We start from the raw sequence: 20,701 nt of genomic DNA, 5'->3' as shown, positions 1-20,701 counted from the left end.
AAAACATCGATGTAGCTTCCTTATAGAAAAGCAAACCACCCTTGTTCATGGTGACAGTCGTGCATCTGACTCAGGTGGTTCTGTTCACTTTTTCTAGTGGTTTACTTCTGTAGTGTTAAGTGAAGTATGCTGCTCAGGAGGCCTGGGAGTGTACGCATGGAGGTGTGACAGGTTGTTTATTACCTGTCAGACAGGAAATGTGGACATAGAAAAGAAAAAAAGAGAGGCGTAGTGGTCAAACTGGAGGGACAACGAGTCCAGTAGACTGCAGAGGTAAGCTCTTTACAAATGGTTCTCTTTATTTATTTATTTATTTACATTTATTTATTTATTTAGTGGCTTGGTGACAGTTGAGGAACTATTTTGATCAGATATTTAGCTATTCAAATGTAAACCTGACTGAGTGGTTAGTTTATCAGTTACTAAACGGCTGGAACAAATAATCTGGCAAGTCACGTTCTGACCTGTTCTGTGTTAAACATCAAGCAGTGGGCTTGAATAGTCTTGAGAGGGAACATTTTAGCAAAGGATTTTTGAGTTTGAGTTTCATGTAGGTTGTATAGTGTACCTTTATAAAGCACCAGTTCCTTGGGTAACAAACTTATTTAATGTTTTGTGCAATAGGACTTACAAGCAAAACCACAATTATATGGGAACACCTTCTATAAAGCCCACATTTTAAATGTTGATGTCTTAAGTTATTATTATCTAAGAATTACATCTAAATTAGTAATCAGTACATGTAATGTACAGTGTATCACAAAAGTGAGTACACCCCTCACATTTCTGCAAATATTTCATTATATCTTTTCATGGGACAACACTATAGACATGAAACTTGGATATAACTTAGAGTAGTCAGTGTACAGCTTGTCTTCTGAAAATAACTCAACACACAGCCATTAATGTCTAAATGGCTGGCAACATAAGTGAGTACACCCCACAGCGAACATGTCTAAATTGTGCCCAAAGTGTCAATATTTTGTGTGACCACCATTATTATCCAGCACTGCCTTAACCCTCCTGGGCATGGAATTCACCAGAGCTGCACAGGTTGCTACTGGAATCCTCTTCCACTCCTCCATGATGACATCACGGAGCTGGTGGATGTTAGACACCTTGAACTCCTCCACCTTCCACTTGAGGATGCGCCACAGGTGCTCAATTGGGTTTAGTCCATCACCTTTACCTTCAGCTTCCTCAGCAAGGCAGTTGTCATCTTGGAGGTTGTGTTTGGGGTCGTTATCCTGTTGGAAAACTGCCATGAGGCCCAGTTTTCGAAGGGAGGGGATCATGCTCTGTTTCAGAATGTCACAGTACATGTTGGAATTCAAGTGTCCCTCAATGAACTGCAGCTCCCCAGTGCCAGCAACACTCATGCAGCCCAAGACCATGATGCTACCACCACCATGCTTGACTGTAGGCAAGATACAGTTGTCTTGGTACTTCTCACCAGGGCGCCGCCACACATGCTGGACACCATCTGAGCCAAACAAGTTTATCTTGGTCTCGTCAGACCACAGGGCATTCCAGTAATCCATGTTCTTGGACTGCTTGTCTTCAGCAAACTGTTTGCGGGCTTTCTTGTGCGTCAGCTTCCTTCTGGGATGACGACCATGCAGACCGAGTTGATGCAGTGTGCGGCGTATGGTCTGAGCACTGACAGGCTGACCTCCCACGTCTTCAACCTCTGCAGCAATGCTGGCAGCACTCATGTGTCTATTTTTTAAAGCCAACCTCTGGATATGACGCCGAACACGTGGACTCAACTTCTTTGGTCGACCCTGGCGAAGCCTGTTCCGAGTGGAACCTGTCCTGGAAAACCGCTGTATGACCTTGGCCACCATGCTGTAGCTCAGTTTCAGGGTGTTAGCAATCTTCTTATAGCCCAGGCCATCTTTGTGGAGAGCAACAATTCTATTTCTCACATCCTCAGAGAGTTCTTTGCCATGAGGTGCCATGTTGAATATCCAGTGGCCAGTATGAGAGAATTGTACCCAAAACACCAAATTTAACAGCCCTGCTCCCCATTTACACCTGGGACCTTGACACATGACACCAGGGAGGGACAACGACACATTTGGGCACAATTTGGACATGTTCACTGTGGGGTGTACTCACTTATGTTGCCAGCTATTTAGACATTAATGGCTGTGTGTTGAGTTATTTTCAGAAGACAGTAAATCTACACTGCTATACAAGTTGTACACTGACTACTCTAAGTTATATCCAAGTTTCATGTCTATAGTGTTGTCCCATGAAAAGATATAATGAAATATTTGCAGAAATGTGAGGGGTGTACTCACTTTTGTGATACACTGTATGTATCATAAACAATAATGCATCATGAATCATTTGTAACATGTGTAACCTGTGCATAGTTATTAAACATTAAGTATACATATATAACACAAAGTACAATGTATGTAGTCTAGTAGCTACTAAAATGAATACTTAATAAACTACACAGTACATACATGTATTTATTGTCCATCATATATAAGCAACAACATATATATATTTTTTTAAAATAGGAACACGTAGCAGTGATGTTAGATGTTTGGCATTTTATATATGTTGGATATCAATTACAATATACTGTATATGGAAGCTTGTTCAGGTAGCAAAATATTATTTTTTATTTATTAATCAGCCCTTATTATATTAAATACAAAAATAACATAGTTATTGGTTATTAGAAAAGTACCTAATAAACTACACAGTGTACAGGTGTATATACCGCAGGTTGATTATTAATGTTCTGTGTTAAACATTAAACTGTATTGTACTCTGTAACATTAGTAAAGTAAGTTCAAATATATGTGATTGTTCAAGCATACAAGGAAATGAAAACGTTTTATTGTTCTGGTTTCCGGGTCAGTCTGGTGAGCTGTGATGTCATTTATCATTGTAGCTTTCACAGAAACCCATCCAGGGATTTGAATTGTGTCCTGTGGTGACATGGCAGCTTTCTTGTGTTTTTGTCGTCATTCTTGTGTGTAGCAGTTACAGGAACCCAACCTGGACTCGAGTTTAGTCCAAACATTTAATGCTAGCTTTCTTGTGTTTTTATTTGTTGTTATTCCTGTGTAGCAGTTAAAGAAACTCAACCTGGACTTGAGTTTTATTCAAAAGTTTAAAAGTTTAATTTGCAGCTTTCTTGTGTTTTTTTGTTGTTATTCTTGTGTGTAGCTGTTACAAAAATTCCAACCTGGACTCGAGTTTAGTCCAAACGTTTAATGCCAGCTTTCTTGTGTTTTTGCCACTGTAGGTTCGCTGGGTTTCTCAGTATGGTTCTCTAACAAGTATTCGTATTGTATCTTGCTGGTGGATTGAGTAGCTGGCACAGTTGCACCCTAGCACTCTTTTTGTTTCCAGTCTGTACCTGTTTTTATTTATTTATTCTTCACGTTTCTTGGTGCCCACAGTTGGGCTGTGATTTGGTTATGTTGTGTGTACTTGGTTACCTAGACTCGAGTTTTGTCTGAAAGTTTAATGCTAGCCTTGTTGTTGTTTTTTTTGTTTTTTTTTTGTCATTTTTGTGTGTAGCATTTGCTGAAACCCAACCTGGTGATTTTGCCACTGTAGGTTTGCTGGGTTTCTCAATATGGTTCTTTCACAAGTATTCATATTGTATCTTGCTGGTGGTTTGAGTAGCTGGCACAGTTGCACTCCAGCATTCTTTTTGTTTCTCTTTTTGTCTGTACCTGTTTTTATTGATCTATTTTTTGTGGTTCTTGGTGATTGCATTCCTGTGTGTAGCAATTACAGAAACCCAACCTGGACTTGAGTTTTGTCCAAAAGTTTAATCCCAGCTTTCTTGTGTTTTGCCGCTGTAGGTTTGCTGGGTTCCTCAGTATGGTTCTCTAACAACTATTCATGTTGTATCTTGTTGGTGGATTGAGTAGCTGGCACAGTTGCACTCCATAACTGGAATAGTCTGTATCTGTTTTTATTTAGTGTTTTTTGGTGATCACAGTTCAGCCACAGTTAGGCTGTGATTTGGTTTTGTTGTGTGATCTTCTAAATGTTTATTTTTTTGTTCAATCAATCAGTGTCACCTTCTTTGATTGGGCTCAGGTCCTGCATTACATTTGTTACCACACTAAAGGAGAATTTAATCTCATCACCCACTACACTAAATCTGGTGATGACAAGATGACGATCCCAAACATACAGCCAGTCAAACTAAAGACAGCCAATCTTCATATGTGACATCCAGTGGACGTCCAGTAGATTGCAATGACAGCCCGGCCAGTAAAAATACTGGCAGAACAGTGGCATGAACATACTGCAGGCTATAAGGCACCAATAGCTGCCAGACTTTGGTTTCTGCGACTGGACCAGTACAGTGTACCATCCCCGTTCACTGAGCGATTACGCTGGGAACAATAAGCCTTGACAATCAACTTGTGAGGAATCCTAGCTGACCATTCCAGTGTTGGTTCAGCCCATAACAGGTCCCAAAGCACAGACAGCTCTGGGTTGGACTCAGACCCAAGTTGATGCTTAGTGCCTCTGCCCCTACCACCAACCACAGTTACAACAGCACACTTCTCTGCACACTCCAGTGTAGCGTCCATCCTCTCACTGGGGGTACAATTCATCCCGACAAGGCTGTTGAGAAAGCACATCAGTGTTACTGTGTTACTGGCATGCATGGTGCTGGGTGTCAAACGGGTACTCCTGCAGCACAGCTAGTACCATGTCCCGGGAGCATGAAAGGCACTCTTTAGATATAGGTTTTGAACTGCTTCAGTCCTGTCATGACTGCTAACAGTTTTCACCAGGTGACACAGTAATTCTGCTTGGTTTTGTAGAGTCACTGGCTGAAATATGCAAAAACCCATTCCTCATCATCCTGTTCTAGAGACAATACAGAACCAATTCCACAATTACTTGTGTTAGTATCCACAATAATGTCCAGTGCTCCAATGTCCACTCAAAAATGACACCTTTGTCCGTGAGCTGGCGAAATGGTGCATCAATGTCTGCAAAGCCTCTGACAAATCGTTGATGGTAAAATGTGAGCCTTATAAAAATTCATAGCTGGTTGAGGTTGGTTGGTGTTGGCCGGTTCTGCATGACCCTCCTCACTCACCATGCCAAGCTTCAGAATGCACTCCTGCTTACATTTTATGACGGTGTTTTCCAAGCAGGTTGAATACTTATTTAGCCTTTATGTAATCTAAATGTTAGATTTTCTTTAATTGAGAAACAACCACCCCCATATTTGAGGATTGAAGTACTATTGGTTCTTGTTGTCTCTTGTAACTAGTACAAAAGTGTAATGTAGAGGTAAAGTAATGATTAGTTTAGATTAGATTACTAACCTCAAACATTTTCATTCTTGAACACTGACTTTGGTGTTTGGTACTGGTGTGACTGGATTTGAGAGTAAAAGTTAATTTGAGTTCATTTCAATACTTTAGAAAGGCGTTTCGACAAAATAATCTCTGTTTATTTTAAGAACATTGACTAATATCTCAGAGAACCAAGCAACCAAAATACTAAAACAATTCACACATTCCTGCTTTCTGCTTTCTAAGCTCTATAAGCTCTGAAAGTACAACTGACATTTAACACTGTTGTAACATTGTTCAACTATTGTGTTGTAAAACCGTTCGTTTCTAAATGAGTCACAAAAGGAGAGGCAAAGATTGTAATTTGCAAAACTTCATCAAGTGACGCACTGGAATATATGTTTAAGTTCCTTTACGGACATCAGATATTTATAGAATCTGACTAACTTGACAAAAGGTAACTCCATTCTGTATTTTTTTGGCTTGTCATCATCGCTGGTACAGTCAGATGGTGTTAGATTCAGTTTCTGTGACATTTCTAGGGTTGGATACTGTGTCTTAGGGACTGTGTACTTATTTTTCTCTATTAATAATATAAGAATAAAATAAAGATTTGGCATTTATACGTGCATGTTTATACTTAGTTTATACCTAGGGATAGTAGTAGCCTAGTGGGTAGAGCTTTCGGCTATCAACTGAAACGTTGAGAGTTCGAATCCCAACTGTTGGGGCCCTTGAGCAAGGCCCTTAACCCTCTCTGGCTGTCCCTGCGCTCTGACCCCATCTTCCAAACAATCTGTATATATACACCGATCAGCCATAATATTAAAACCACCTCCTTGTTTCTACACTCACTGTCCATGTTATCAGCTCCACTTACCATATAGAAGCACTTTGTAGTTCTACAGTTACTGACTGTAGTCCCAGGCTTTGTTAGCCTGCTTTAATGCTTTTCTTCAATGGTCAGGACTCTCCCAGGACCACTACAGAGTAGGTATTATTTAGGTGGTGGATCATTCTCACTGCAGCGACACTGACATGGTGGTGGTGTGTTAGTGTGTGTTGTGCTGGTATGAGTGGATCAGACACAGCAGCGCTGATGCAGTTTTTAAACACCTCACTGTCACTGCTGGACTGAGAGTAGTCCACCAATCAAAAATATCCAGCCAACAGCACCATGTGGGCAGTGCCCTGTGTCCACCGATGAAGGTCTAGAAGATGACCAACTCAAACAGCAGCAACAGTTGAGCGATCGTCTTTGACTTGATCTAAGGAATACGAGATCTAAACGTTGAGTTGCCTGTTCTAGCTCTTCAGGCTCTGATGGTGACACAATTGTTAATTCCGGTAAGCTGTTTATAAACTCTGTGCTTAAATTGAAAGCGACGTGGTAGCTGATTATTATTAGATAAACACACTTCATATAAAAAAAGAGAGTGACCTGAGTGACATGAGGTCATTTTGTGGTAAAACAACCAGGTTGTCTATGTTTGTTTGTTTATTAGGATTTTAACTGTGGATATTTTGACTGTGGGAGGAAACCCTACACAGACATGGGGTGAACATGCAAACTTCACACAGAAAGGACCGATCAAGAGATCGAACCCAGGACCTTCTTGTGTGAGGTGACAGTGCTACCCACTTAGCCACCATCCCGCCCGGTTGTCTATATCAATACCAAGAGTTAATATTAAGTCGATCCTATTAGGTGGGTCCTGCTACATTTTAGATGATATCCATAGATTCTAAAATAGAATCAAATGCGATTTTAAGTGGATCATGCTTGTTTTCATACTGAATATTACAGTATCCAACAATTAAAGCCTTTTTAGTTCATAGTACTCATTCAGAAAGAAAATACGCAAATTCTTGAAGATTTTCTAACCAGGGACCAGGAGGGCAATAAATACTAATCAGCTTAAACATCATTTATTTTTTAGCAAATACAGATTGATTAGTTTTGTCAAATGACTGAGTTATATGTTTTGTTTTTACAGTGTCTTTGTCATACATTGTGGCTACTCCTCCTCCATGACCAATAAAATGTGGCTTATGTTCATTACTGTATCCAGGAGGAGCTGCTTCATTTAACCCTTGATACACACCTAGATACTAGCCCAGGTTTCAGTTAGACAAAGTGCAAAGACAATTATCTGTAATCATTTTATTTACAATTATGATTTTAGACACAAGCAATTTAATGTTTTGTAGTTCTAACTTTAATCTTTTTACCATTTCCCCCCAATTTTTCTCCCAATCGAGTTGTATCCAATTACCAGGTTGCATTTTGCTTACTTTGTACTGCTGCTGACTTCCACTCCTGACCGAGGAGAGCTGTGACTAACACGCACCAACCGACATGTGTGCAGTAGCCAAGTGATGTGCACCTCAGCCAGCAGAGGTCATAATTGCAGTAGTTATGGGAAATTCTCTCCTGCATCCAACCCAATGGACAAGCCAATCATTATCCATTTAGGTGCTCAGCCTGCCTGTAGCAAAGCTGAGATTCAAACATACTAGTTTGATATGTCAGAATCTGACTCTGGTATTGTTTTTATGATCCTTTATATTAATATTAGTTAGGATATTAGGACATACTTTTTGAAAATGACACGGTGAACAGACAGTTTCAATAGTTTAAAACCTAAAGTTTATAGGTGTGCACCAAGGGAAAAGAATAAATCCTTGGCCAAATGTCACCAGCTCAGTATATTTTAAAAAATTTATAAATTGGAGCTAGAGGACTTTCCAACTTTAATTTTGTTTTTCTTTCTTTCTTTTTTCAGATGTACAGCAACCCTCATGTAAACTATGGATTTCAGAATACAGGGGAAAGTGTGCCTGGATATCATGGACAAGCACCACCACCATACTATCCCAATGTACCACAGTATCAAGTTTCCCCGCCTGTACCAGTCAATCAGCCCACTCAGGTCATCGTCAGTAAACCGCCATCATCAAAACGTAAGAACTGTGCTAACATCTACTTTATACACCGATCAGCCATAACATTAAAACCACCGCCTTGTTTCTATACACATTTACTTACCATATAGGAGCTTTTTGTAGTTCTACAATTACTGACTGTAGTGCATCTGTTTCTCTGCATGCTTTGTTAGCCCCCTTTCATGCTGTTCTTTAATGGTTAGGACCACCACAGGACCACTACAGATCAGGTATTATTTGGGTGGTGGATCATTCTCAGCACTGCAGTGACACTGACATGGTGGTGTTGTGCTGGTATGAGTGGGTAAGACACAGCAATCCTGATTGAGTTTTTAAACACCTCACTGTGACTGCTGGACTGAGAATAGTCCACCAACCAAAAATATCCAGCCAACAGCGCCTTGTGGGCAGCATCCTGTGACCACTGATGAAGGTCTAGATGACCAACTCAAACAGCAGCAATAAATGAGTGATTGTCTTTGACTTTACATTTACAAGGTGAACCAACTAGGTAGGGGTGTCTAATAGAGTGGACAGTGAGTGGACACGGTGTTTAAAAACTCCAGCAGCGCTGCTGTGTCTGATCCACTCATACCAGCACAACACACACTAACACACCACCACCATGTCATTGTCACTGCAATGCTGAGAATTGCCTGACCTGACCATTGAAAAAAGTCATTGTAGAACTACAAAGTGCTTTTATATGGTAAGTGGAGCTGATAAAATGGACAGTGAGTGTAGAAAGAAGGAGGTGGTTTTAATGTTATGGCTGATTAGTGTATCTACTGCACTATATTGTTATGTTTACAATTTCAAATGAAACACAATTATTAATATTTCACTGTTGTTTTATTTTTACAGGATGTTGCACAAAGGTTTTGATCTGCATTATAGTGTCGATTATCATCGTTTTAATCATCTTGGCCGTTATAGCAGTGTTACTTTGGTACTTCTGTAAGTAACATACCATGAATGCTGTTAATAAGTTCTTTAAAAAAAAAAAAAAGGATCTGGTTAATCTGATCATCTGATTTTCTTTTCCCTATGTGTCTTCGAACAGTGACTCATCAGTGTTCCACCGGACTAAAGTGTGGAGCAAACGGGGGGTGCATCAGTGCTTCACAAATGTGTGATGGCAAGAAGGACTGTCCCAGTGGCGAGGACGAGCTCCAGTGCCGTACGACTGACTTTCTATACAATTAATACTTACAGTATATGTGAAAGTAAAACCTTAAAAGGACAAATAACTACAATGACTGACAACATTTGTGTGTGTCTGTAGTTCGCACCTATGGGCCTGATTCTTTGCTGCAGAGTTTTTCAAGTACAGACCAAAAATGGAAGCCGGTGTGTGCGGACAAATGGAACGACAACTATGGAAAAAAAGCATGCGAGCATATTGGATATAACAGGTCAGACATCTTGGCATGCTTACTTATGATCTTTCGTGAATATCAAAAACAAGTAGAGAGTTACATTTCCTGAAGAAAATGCGAGTGTGATTGCTCTGCAGCGGGCGGGTGTGTATATCCAAATGCTGTTTGTAAGTCGTGGTGTCATCAGTGGGCCGAATGATTTAGAGTTGGAACGGCATTGATATCTCAAAATATTTAAAAAATGGGCATGGCTGGCGGGCGGGGCTGTGTATCCCCATGCTGTATCCAAGTTGGGGTGTCATTAACTGGCCGGACGATTTACAGTTGGAACAGCGTTGATATCTCGAAATTTCCAACAAAATGAATGGAAGTGAATTGGACAAAAAAAAACAGGAGTGGTGGCCAAACGGGCGGGTGGATCCAAAAGCTCGAAAATCTGGAAAATTGTAGACGAAAAAAGCCTGACAATTTGGCCAAAAAAACTGTAAAAATGGGTGCGGTGGGCAAACGGGTGGGTGGATCCTAAAGCTTTCTTCAAGAAGTGATGTCATTAACGGGCCGGATGATTTAGAGTTGGAACGGCGTTTCGAAAATGAATGGAAGTCTATAGGAAAATATTTTTGAAAAAACGGGTGTGGTGGGCGAATGGGTGGGCGGATCCAAAAGCTGTATACAAGCCGTCCATTCCCGATATCTCGAAAACTGCGGACGAAGAAAGCCGGACAAAAACGGGCGGAATAATAATAATGTGACTGACGAATAACAAGATGAACTAAGATCAAGCAATGCACTGTGTGATAGTTCTTCATCATTTGTCTGAAATGCCTCCTGGTCACCTGACCTCAGTTTTCTTTTTTCTTTGGTTGGTTTTCAGTAACGACTATGCGTCTTCTGGAACCGTTAGCACCAGTGACACAAACGGCTTCTTGACTGTCACATCTACCTCCACAAGTACTTCTTCAGATGTCCACATTAATCTCACTGATAGGTGTGTAGCAGATTTTCTTATTGCTAAACCCTAAAAAGTGTCATTACTGTCTTACAGGTTTCAGGCTTCATGTACTCAAAGAAGGCTTTGTTGTTTAAAATTTGAAGCAACTAGTAATTGGTTAGTGGTAGCTCAGTGGTTAGGGTATTGTATTAGTAATCAGAAGGTTGCTGGTTTAAGCCCTTGCCACATATGTTAACTGAGCAAGCCTTAACTTCAATTATCTGCATTGTATTCAATGACAATTAAAAGTATATACACTGATCAGCCATAACATTAAAACCACCTCCTTGTTTCTACACTCACTGTCCATTTTATCAGCTCCACTTACCATATAGAAGCACTTTGTAGTTCTACAATTACTGACTGTAGTCCATCTGTTTCTCTACGTACTTTGTTAGCCCCCTTTCATGTTGTTCTTCAATGGTCAGGACCCCCACAGGACCACTACAGAGCAGGTATTATTTAGGTGGTGGATCATTCTCAGTACTGCAGTGACACTGACATGGTGGTGGTGTGTTAGTGTGTGTTGTGCTGGTATGAGTGGATCAGACACAGCAGCGCTGATGGAGTTTTTAAATACCGTGTCCACTCACTGTCCACTCTAGTAGACACTCCTACCTAGTTGGTCCACCTTGTAGATGTAAAGTCAGAGACGATCGTGTATCTATTGCTGCTATTTGAGTTGGTCATCTTCTAGACCTTCATCAGTGGTCACAGGACGCTGCTCACAGAGCGCGGTTGGCTGGATATATTTTTGGTTGGTGGACTATTCTCAGTCCAGCAATGACAATGAGGTGATTAAAAACTCCATCAGCATTGCTGTGTCTGATCCACTCATACCAGCACAATACACACTAACACACCACCACCATGTCAGTGTCACTGCAGTGCTGAGAATGATCCACCACCCAAATAATACCTGCTCTGTAGGGGGCTAACAAAGCATGCAGAGAAACAGATGGACTACAGTCGGTAATTGTTCAAAGTATTGTTCTATATGGTAAATGGAGCTGATAAAATGGACAGTGAGTGTAGAAACAAGGAGGTGGTTTTAATGTTATGGCTGATCAGTGTGCAGTATATATATATATATATATATATCATTGACTAGCTCTTCCCGTGTAATTCTGGACTGACCTCACCTTTCTCAGAATCATTCTTACCCCACCAGGTGAGATCTTGCATGGAGCTCCAGAGTGAGGGTGATTGACTGTGATCTTGTATTTCTTCCATTTTCGAATTATCGCACCAACAGTGGTCTCTTTCTCACCAAGCTTCTTGCTGATGGTCTTGTAGCCCATTCCAGCCTTGTGCAGGTCTACAATCTTGTCCCTGACGTCCTTTGATAGCTCTTAGGTCTTGCCCATGGTGGTCGAGAGATTGGAACGGAAGAAACTGATTCTGTGACAGGAGTCTTTTATACAGGGACAGGACTAATTTGTGTGCCTTTTGTGCACATAACCAGTCTGTGGGGGTCAGAATTCTTGCTGGTTGGTAGGGGATCAAATACTTATTTCCCTTAATTAAATACAAATTAATTTATAACTTTTATTTAATGTTTTTTTTCTGGATTTTTTGTTGATATTCTGTCTCTCTCTGTTAAAATAAACCTTCCATAAAAATTATAGACTGTTCAAGTCTTTGTAACTTACAAAATCAGCACGGGATCAAATACTTATTTCCCCCACTGTATATATACTGTATATATATATATATATATATATATATATATATATATATATATATATATATATATATATATATATATATATATATATATATATATATATTATATATATATAATTTGTAAATGTAATATTTAACTCTCTAGTGGTAGTTAGTCAAAGGTAATGTCTGGGTTTCTAGCGCCCGGTAAAACATTTTGGATTTCTCTACCCAAAAATTTCCTGAATGTTTTTTACCTCTTGAAACATCAGAGACAAAGAAGAAATAAATATTTTTATTTTCTTTGACTTTATGATTAGTTAATAAGACTTTTCATTGTTTCATTGTTTCAAGATCATGAAAAAAATCACTGGTGAGATCCTTAATAGTATAGCCAGGCATATTTTGTCCTGGGTTATAAATGTTAATATGTCAGTAAATTAAGTTTGCTTTATTAAGTTTTTTTTTTTTTTTTTCGTAATTAATCCATTTACCTGTTATATTTTTAATCTTTTTAAAATATAATGTAATGATTTAACTTTTTCTTCAATCTTATAAGTATAAAGTCGAACAATATTACTCGTAAAAACATAAGTGGTTTAATGGTTATTTTTTACCACTGCATATACAATACATTAACTGAAGCCAGTTAAAGTTACTAAAGAATGTTTTTTAAAACCCATATGGAATGATTTGTTATTGCTATGTCTGTATTACACTCTAACTAAATAAAGTATGTATTTATCAATTTAATAAATAAACATATTATTTATTACTGCAGTTCATCTTGCCCATCGAATGCCGCTGTGGCTCTGAAGTGTATAGGTAAATGATTTTTAATTTTCTTCACTATTTCATCACTTTGCTAAGGATGACCTTTACACCATTACAAAACTAAAGCCTGTAAACTTTGTTTTAAACGAAAATTTCAGTTTCTGTCACCACTGGGCCCTTTTAAATTTAGATTTACTTAATAAGATAATTAGTTTCTCACTGATGACCAGTCTCTAATCTCTGTAAAGCTTTTCAGACTCAGTTTTGAGAGTCTGTCCTGGTTTTTACTTGGAGCTCTCTGGCCTGAAGTCAACTGTTTGCATATGGACAGCAAACTGTTTCAAATATTCAAATGGTCACAGTGTTCTGAATATTTAACCAATGTTGGATTTCAGGATTAATTAGCAAATTTAGGTTTCCATTATCATACAGATTCAAGCGGGTGGTGCTGAATAGTCCAGATTTCTTAATGCATTTTCTTCCTTTTTCTCCAGATTTTTAGCGTGTCCAATTTTTACCCAATTGCGTTATGCTTCCTCTCTCTACTGGTGCTGACCTGCCCTGATTAAGGAGAGCGAACTGACACGCAAGCCCTCTGACACTTGTGCAGTGGCCGACTGCATCTTTTTAGCTGCATGAAGCGAGTTCATGTGTGGATCAGCCTTGTGCACGGAGAGCCACACCCTGATTGCATTATTCCTCTACTCTGTGCAGACGCCATCAGTCAGCCAGCAGAGTTCGTAGTTGCATCAGTTATGAGGTCCCTATCCGGCTTTCTCCCTGGATGAACAACAGCCAAACGTTGTTCATATAGCCGCCCAGCCAAGCCGGATGGCAGAGCTGAGATCTGATACGATGTATTCGAAATCCCAGCTCTGGTGTGCTAGCGTATTTTACTGCTGTGCCACCTGAGCGACAAATAGTCCAGATTTTAACTTTAATGCTCTCTGTTTAGAAATGGCCAAAAGCAATGTGTTATAGCTCCTTTAACAACCAATTAAATCGGATGGAGAAGTACTAATCATCTACCACATTTTTGTGAATGATTTGTTTGAGCAAAAAATTTTAACAATGACTTCTAGTACTAGAAGCAAGGACCCATAATCATCAACATCAGCTACTAAAAGTTAAACTGATGATTAATGGTGACTGGAGAGTCTTTTTACAAGTCATAGCAGTAAAGCATAAAAATCATCATCAATTACATTGTATAAAAATAGTCACACAATATTTATCATTATGATGTCATAAACTGATTTAAGGTTTAGCTGTTTAATCATAAATCTTTTCTCATGTGTTGCTCTAGCTTGTGGCGCACGTGATAGCTCTATTTCACGCATCGTTGGAGGTACTACCGTAACCACTAGGGGACGCTGGCCCTGGCAGGTGAGCCTGCAGGCCTCAGGGGGCCACTGCTGTGGAGGATCGATCATCACTCCATACTGGATTGTAACAGCCGCTCACTGCGTTGAGAAGTAAGGCCTTTCAAGTTTCCCAGCTGGATATTCATCAAATATTAATCAAATATTTAAAATTCCTTTTTTTTTATTTGCCAGTGTTTACTGCAGCTGAGTGATATCTTTTTTTTGTTTGCAGAATTCCATATGCGTACCAATGGACAGTGTATGCTGGGTATCTTACTCTGAACGAAATGAGAACGAGCTCAGGCAGCTCGCTCGCGACGATAGTCAAACACGCCAGCTATAACCCAAACACCAACGTTTACGATATCGCGCTGATGAAACTTAGTTCTCCAATTCAAATGACACGTAAGTTGTGCCATTGTACACTGCTGAAGTACTTGTAACAGTTTCTAATCATTTAAAAATCACTCAGTCACTTTCTTAACCGCTTATCCAAATAGTGTTGTGGGTGGGTGCTGGAGCCTATCCCAGCTTTCAATTGGCGCAAGGCACACAGTAACACCCTGAACGGGGTCCATTGCAGGGCAGACACACATACACACACCCATTCACCTATAGGGCAATTCAGTATCTCCAATTAACCTGAATGCATGTTTTTGGACTGTGGGAGGAAACCGGAGCTCCCGGAGGAAACCCACGCAGACACGAGGAGAACGTGCAAACTCTGCACAGAAAGGACCCGGATTGCCTCGCCTGGGGATCGAACCCAGGACCTTCTTTACCACAAGCAGTCAAATAAAAATAGTTCCCTTCTAGAAATTTACTATCCAGTGTTCAATTGAAAACTAATTATTTGACTTTTTAATGTTAAACTCTGGGCACACATAGATTAATTGATTGAAATGTTGATCAAGGTCACCAGTGGGTCCTTGAAAAATGCCGTTAGGCCTCACTTCGACTGTATCACATATTTATTTTAGGTTGCTTTAGATAAAAGCATCTGCCAAAAACCTACATATAAATGTAAAATGTGAACTTAAGCCCCCTAACAGGTGCAACAGTTTTACAATCTCCCAGTGCTGGAGCCTATCCCAGCTTTCAATGGGCGCAAGGCACACAGTAACACCCTGAACGGGGCGCCAGTCCATTGCAGGGCAGACACACATACACACACACACACACACACATTCACACACATTCACACACCCATTCACCTATAGGGCAATTTAGTATCTCCAGTTAACCTGACTGCATGTTTTTGGACTGTGGGAGGAAACCGGAGCTCCCGGAGGAAACCCACGCCGGTAAACAATGCCGTTAGGGCTCATTGGATTGTATTGCATACTAATTTTATGTTGCTTTAGATAAAATTATCTGCCCAAAACTGACATATAAGTGGAAAATGTGAATCTAAGCACCCTAACTGGTGCAACAGTTTTACCATCTCCCAATGACTGAAATGTTGTGAGTGCCATTCCAAAGATGCTGTAGCCACCTGTGGTCAGGTGCATTAAAAGACATAATAAATGCTGCATTATGTTATGGTATTACTGTCTCAATAATGTGTAAATTACACTAATCCTGGGCAGTGGTAGCTTAGTGGTTAATGTACTGTACTGGAGAGGTAAACAGATCACAGGTTCAAGCCCCAGCATCAGCAAAGCCCTTGGCCCTCAATTGTACTTTACTTTGGATAAAGGTCTGTTAAATGACAACTTTATGTCGTTCATAAAGAGGCAATAGATGGCATAACTGAAAAGACCAAATTGCTTAATAATGTGTCATGAAATGTTTTTGTACAAAGAGTCTTATTGGTTTAACTTATTTCTACTAGAAAATGTAAGCATATCTTTTATTATTATTTATTTGTACTTTTTTTTAGCCTTTGCGAAACCAGTATGCTTACCAAATGCTGGTCTTAATTTTGTTGCACCAAGGCAGTGCTACATTACCGGATGGGGAGCGACTTATTCTTCAGGTAGGTACTTTTTTATTTCTTTTATTTGTCCTAAATCACTAGTGACTAGTGATTTAGATTCATTAATACTATTATTACTGGTTTTACCTGCAAAGATTTTAGCCATTCAAGTATTTTAAAATAAATAGAATTAATGGACAACAGTGGTACCTTGAAACTCAACGTCAATTGGTTCTGAGACTGACCTTGAGTTTAAGAGGAGTTGAGTTTCAAAGGTTTTTTTTTCCATAAGGATGTATGGGAAACCTGTTAATGCTGTCATGGCAAAAATGTTTTTCCGAGATATTAACCAGACCAGACCAGTTCGCCTTAGGAATTATGAATACCCTTTATTCTTAAGAACGTAATGCCAAAGGCTTCAGACTGTATCTGACCAGACCTTTCCCGAACTGTTAACACTTGTGTCTTTTATACTTCAAGAACACCTTTCAACATGAAATGCATACAGTTCGTGGTGTAGTCTCAATGGCTAATCCCAAATGTCCATCCGTTGACCATGCGTTGTTCACAGGAATCACGGGACCCCCCAGGGTGAAACAGATGTAAGATTTTAGAAATGAGCCCAGTTGTAACTTCCAGACCCCAACCCCCATGGGTGAATCCTGTTCCTGTTGTAAACCATTGTGCCTTTCAACTAGAATCTGGATGCCCCCACTCATACACATACACAAAATATTATATAATATGCATACACAAATTATTAGACACATAAAATTCCACCACAATGTGTTCCACGTTCCCATGGATCTGCATATATTTTAGGCATATATAAAATAATGGAGTTGTTTATGACACTTATACACTGAAAATAATACAAATATAATATAAAAACACTGAAATAAAAAGCTGATTTTCACAGTTTCTCATAACCGGAGCTATAACACAAGTTTAAAAGTGAAACAGAGGAAAATCCAGCTAAACACAGATACACGTGGAGCTTTCAGAGTGAATCTGATGGGTATTCCACACAAATGCAGATTCGTCTCATGTGCACACTTTGATGACGTCTTACTGCACCGCTCAAGCTGAGCGCTGAACAAAGAAACTGTTCATTGTTAATTCGAAATTAAATAAATATATTTAAAAAACAAACAAACTGAACATTTAGTTTAAGGGAAACGTTGAGTTTAAGGGTACAAATTTCTTGATGAAGGGTGCTGAGTTTCAAAGATTTTGAGTTTAGGGGACGTTGAGTTACGAGGTACAACTGTACACAAATCCCATTGTTTTGATTTACTTCCATTTACTAGTTTAATACTTCACTTAGCTTAGCTTATCTTCTTGTCTAAGTGTAACATTATTAACCATCACTATACATTCATATTTGTTAAGGAGGTGCCACAAACCAGCTGAAAGAGGCCCAAATTAACCTGATCGACAGTTCTGTCTGTAACGCTGCCAATTCCTACAAAGGCCAAATCACAGACTCCATGATCTGTGCAGGCTTTATGGCGGGCGGAATTGACACATGCCAGGTCAGCATGCTATACATATCTGTTGTGATGAATGTTTGTTGTTTGTTTCTGTACTTAAATAAAAGGTACACATTATCAAGTAAATAAGTAACATCTCGTGTCCTTGCAGGGTGACAGCGGTGGTCCTATGGTCACTGAGGAGAGTTCACTGTGGTGGCTCGTTGGAGACACTAGCTGGGGTGACGGATGCGCTTCCCCAAACAACCCAGGTATCTATGGAAATGTGACACTCTTTGCCAACTGGATTCTCCAGCAAATGAAGGTACGTGTGGAAAATTTTGCAAAAAAAAAACTTTTCTTTTGTTAAGGTTTAAGTTGGTTTGAGTATAATTTTGAAAAGATGGGACCACAGTGTCTGAAAACCAAATCTAAGTAAAAACCAAAACCACTTGGGACACTACAAACTGGTGAAAATAGTACAGTATTAAAACCACTTTACAAGGTTTAACAAAGTAGAGCATTTCCTTTGAAACAGAAAGTCTGGCTGGTGGTTTGTTGATGGGCTACAACGGGCAAAATATTGCCGACTTGCCAGACACTAAAATCTAAAATAATTTAAAAGTAACTCAGCTAGCTGAGTATATACATATAAATCTAAGATATCTAAGCATGTTTTACAGAAGAGTTTTACTATACAGTCTTTGCTCTCATTCCTGATGTCTTCTGATCTGTCAGATTTTATTTATGGATATTTTAGCAGACCTAATCATTTCAGATCAGATTTTTAAACAAAACTGAATAAAACAAGGACAGAGATATAACACACTCTGCACTATAATTATAAAACAAGCCTGATCACAGATAGCAAAATATTCAAGAACATTCATAAAATGGTTACCTTCGCTGGTTGACTTTGCCAAGAATAATTATATTCTAAATGCAACAAACCACAACCAAGAAAATGTTGGGAAATAGAACATCAACCATCGTTAGAGTTAAAGACACTAGATGCTTTTTGAATTTAAATCAGTTACCCATGTCTTAATGATGGTATTAAATGGAGTTTGCATGTTCTACTCATGTCTGTGTGGGTTTCTTTAAGGAGCTCTGGCTTCCTCCAACAGTCCAAACAATTGCAAGTGAGGTGAATTGGAGAATTGTGTTTGACATTAAAGACTTGAACTGATGAATCTTGTGTAATCAGTAATTATCTCTCCAAAGAGTGTAAAACATGACAATAAAATCCTAATAAATAAATAAATAAATAAATAAATAAAAACATTTATTAGGATTTTAACATCATGTTTTACACTTTGGTTACATTTATGACAGAAACTGTAGTAACTATTTACACAAGATTCATCAGTTCACAAGTTTAACGTCAAACACAGTCATGGACATTGTGCATCTCCAATACACCTCACTTGCATGTTTTCGGACTGTGGGAAGAAACAGGCACAGGGAGAACATGCAAACCCAGGACCTTCTTGCTGTGAGGCTACCCACTGAACCACTGTGCCGCCCTGTTGTGTATTAATATGCTACATTATTTATCTTTATTTACATACTGTTTGTTCTTTGTCTGTTACAGCAAAATTAACTGAATGACCAGGAGAAATGGACAGCCTTATGGACCTTTATTTTAAATCCACCTGATGAAGAAACAGCTTAATGAAGTTTATTAATAATACAGTGTTACATTCACTGAATTACCTTGATTGCCTGATCATGTATATTAGTTAACCTCTTTGGGCCTTTCTAAATAATTTGGATTGAAATGCTGGTTAATTATCATCAAGTGTTTATTTATTGTCTTTACTGTTGTTTCCCTAATAACTTGAAGGATTTTCTGTAATCTGTATGTAAGTCTTGTATGTTGTGCTCAGCATTTTGCACCCAGGATACACTTGATAGCTGAAGTGTTTCCACTGGCTCTCATTGTTTTTTTTGGACTGTACAAATTTGCTTTAGGTTTATTTGCACAGACCTTTTTTTCTTTTCTACAACACTACAATGAAGCATGTGAACAAGCAAATAGGGTTTGTGTGATAGAACAGCCGGCTTTATTTGTCTATGTGTCTCTTGTATGCCTGCATAAACTAAGCTTATATTTTTATGTAGCAGTTAAATAGCACTTTAAATGTTTAAAATACATCAGTGAACATACAAACAAATAAAAGAACACATTACTGCTTCTTTATTTGGAATGATTAAATAATTTATGTTTAAATATGTCCTGTATGTTTTTGCTCTTTTAAACAATACAGCAATCCTTAGAATGGATGAATGTAAAAAGTAAGAAAAATATATACACTGATCAGCCATAACATTAAAACCACCTCCTTGTTTCTACACTTACTGTCCATTTTATCAGCTCCACTTACCATATAGAAGCACTTTGTACTCCATCTGTTTCTCTACATACCTTTTTAGCCTGCTTTCACCCTGTTCTTCAATGGTCAGGACTCTCCCAGGACCACCACAGAGCAGGTATTATTTAGGTGGTGGATCATTCTCAGCACTGCAGTGACACTGACATGGTGGTGGTGTGTTAGTGTGTGTTGTGCTGGTATGAGTGGATCAGACACAGCAGCGCTGCTGGAGTTTTTAAATACCGTGTCCGCGCTCAGGTAGAGGCGCTCAGGTGGTGCAGCGGTGAAATAAGCTAGAACACCAGAGCTGACATTTCAAACTTGTTTGTTTGAAACTCTACTCTGCCATCCGGCAGGTAGGCTGGGCGCCTGCACGAACAACGGTTGGCTGTTGTTCAAGGGGAGTGCCGGAGGGGACCTCATAACTGATGCATTTACGATCTCTGCTGGCTGATTGATGGCGCCTGCACAGAGACGAGAGATCATGTGATCAGGGTGTGTCTCTTCATACACA

The 20,701-nt window shown here is 39.2% G+C and overlaps 1 protein-coding gene across 1 annotated transcript; it reads left to right on the top strand.

Annotated features, from left to right (window-relative positions):
• The first annotated feature begins 156 nt into the window (after window positions 1-156).
• Window positions 157-19,468, top strand: LOC134332907 (transmembrane protease serine 2-like). The gene is made up of 14 exons (XM_063014741.1): window positions 157-162; window positions 8,090-8,242; window positions 8,923-8,937; window positions 9,137-9,206; window positions 9,313-9,429; window positions 9,535-9,664; window positions 10,503-10,616; window positions 13,066-13,109; window positions 14,365-14,533; window positions 14,655-14,827; window positions 16,305-16,400; window positions 17,733-17,875; window positions 17,985-18,137; window positions 19,407-19,468. The coding sequence occupies exons 1-14, from the start codon at window positions 157-159 to the stop codon at window positions 19,413-19,415; spliced, it is 1,392 nt and encodes a 463-aa protein (XP_062870811.1). The 3' UTR covers window positions 19,416-19,468.
• Window positions 19,469-20,701: the final 1,233 nt, after the last annotated feature.

This window comes from Trichomycterus rosablanca, chromosome 18 (genome assembly GCF_030014385.1).
Source record: "Trichomycterus rosablanca isolate fTriRos1 chromosome 18, fTriRos1.hap1, whole genome shotgun sequence".
In the NCBI taxonomy this organism is placed as follows: domain Eukaryota; kingdom Metazoa; phylum Chordata; class Actinopteri; order Siluriformes; family Trichomycteridae; genus Trichomycterus; species Trichomycterus rosablanca.
The sequence above is the reverse complement of the archived record's forward strand: the minus strand, read 5'-3'. Positions and strand labels throughout refer to the sequence as shown.

Excerpts from the sequence above, each read along its gene's own strand:
- LOC134332907 (XM_063014741.1), top strand. Across the intron at positions 9,207-9,312 it reads AGTGTTACTTTGGTACTTCT|TGACTCATCAGTGTTCCACC; the intron begins GTAAGTAACATA and ends GTCTTCGAACAG. Across the intron at positions 17,876-17,984 it reads GCGGAATTGACACATGCCAG|GGTGACAGCGGTGGTCCTAT; the intron begins GTCAGCATGCTA and ends GTGTCCTTGCAG.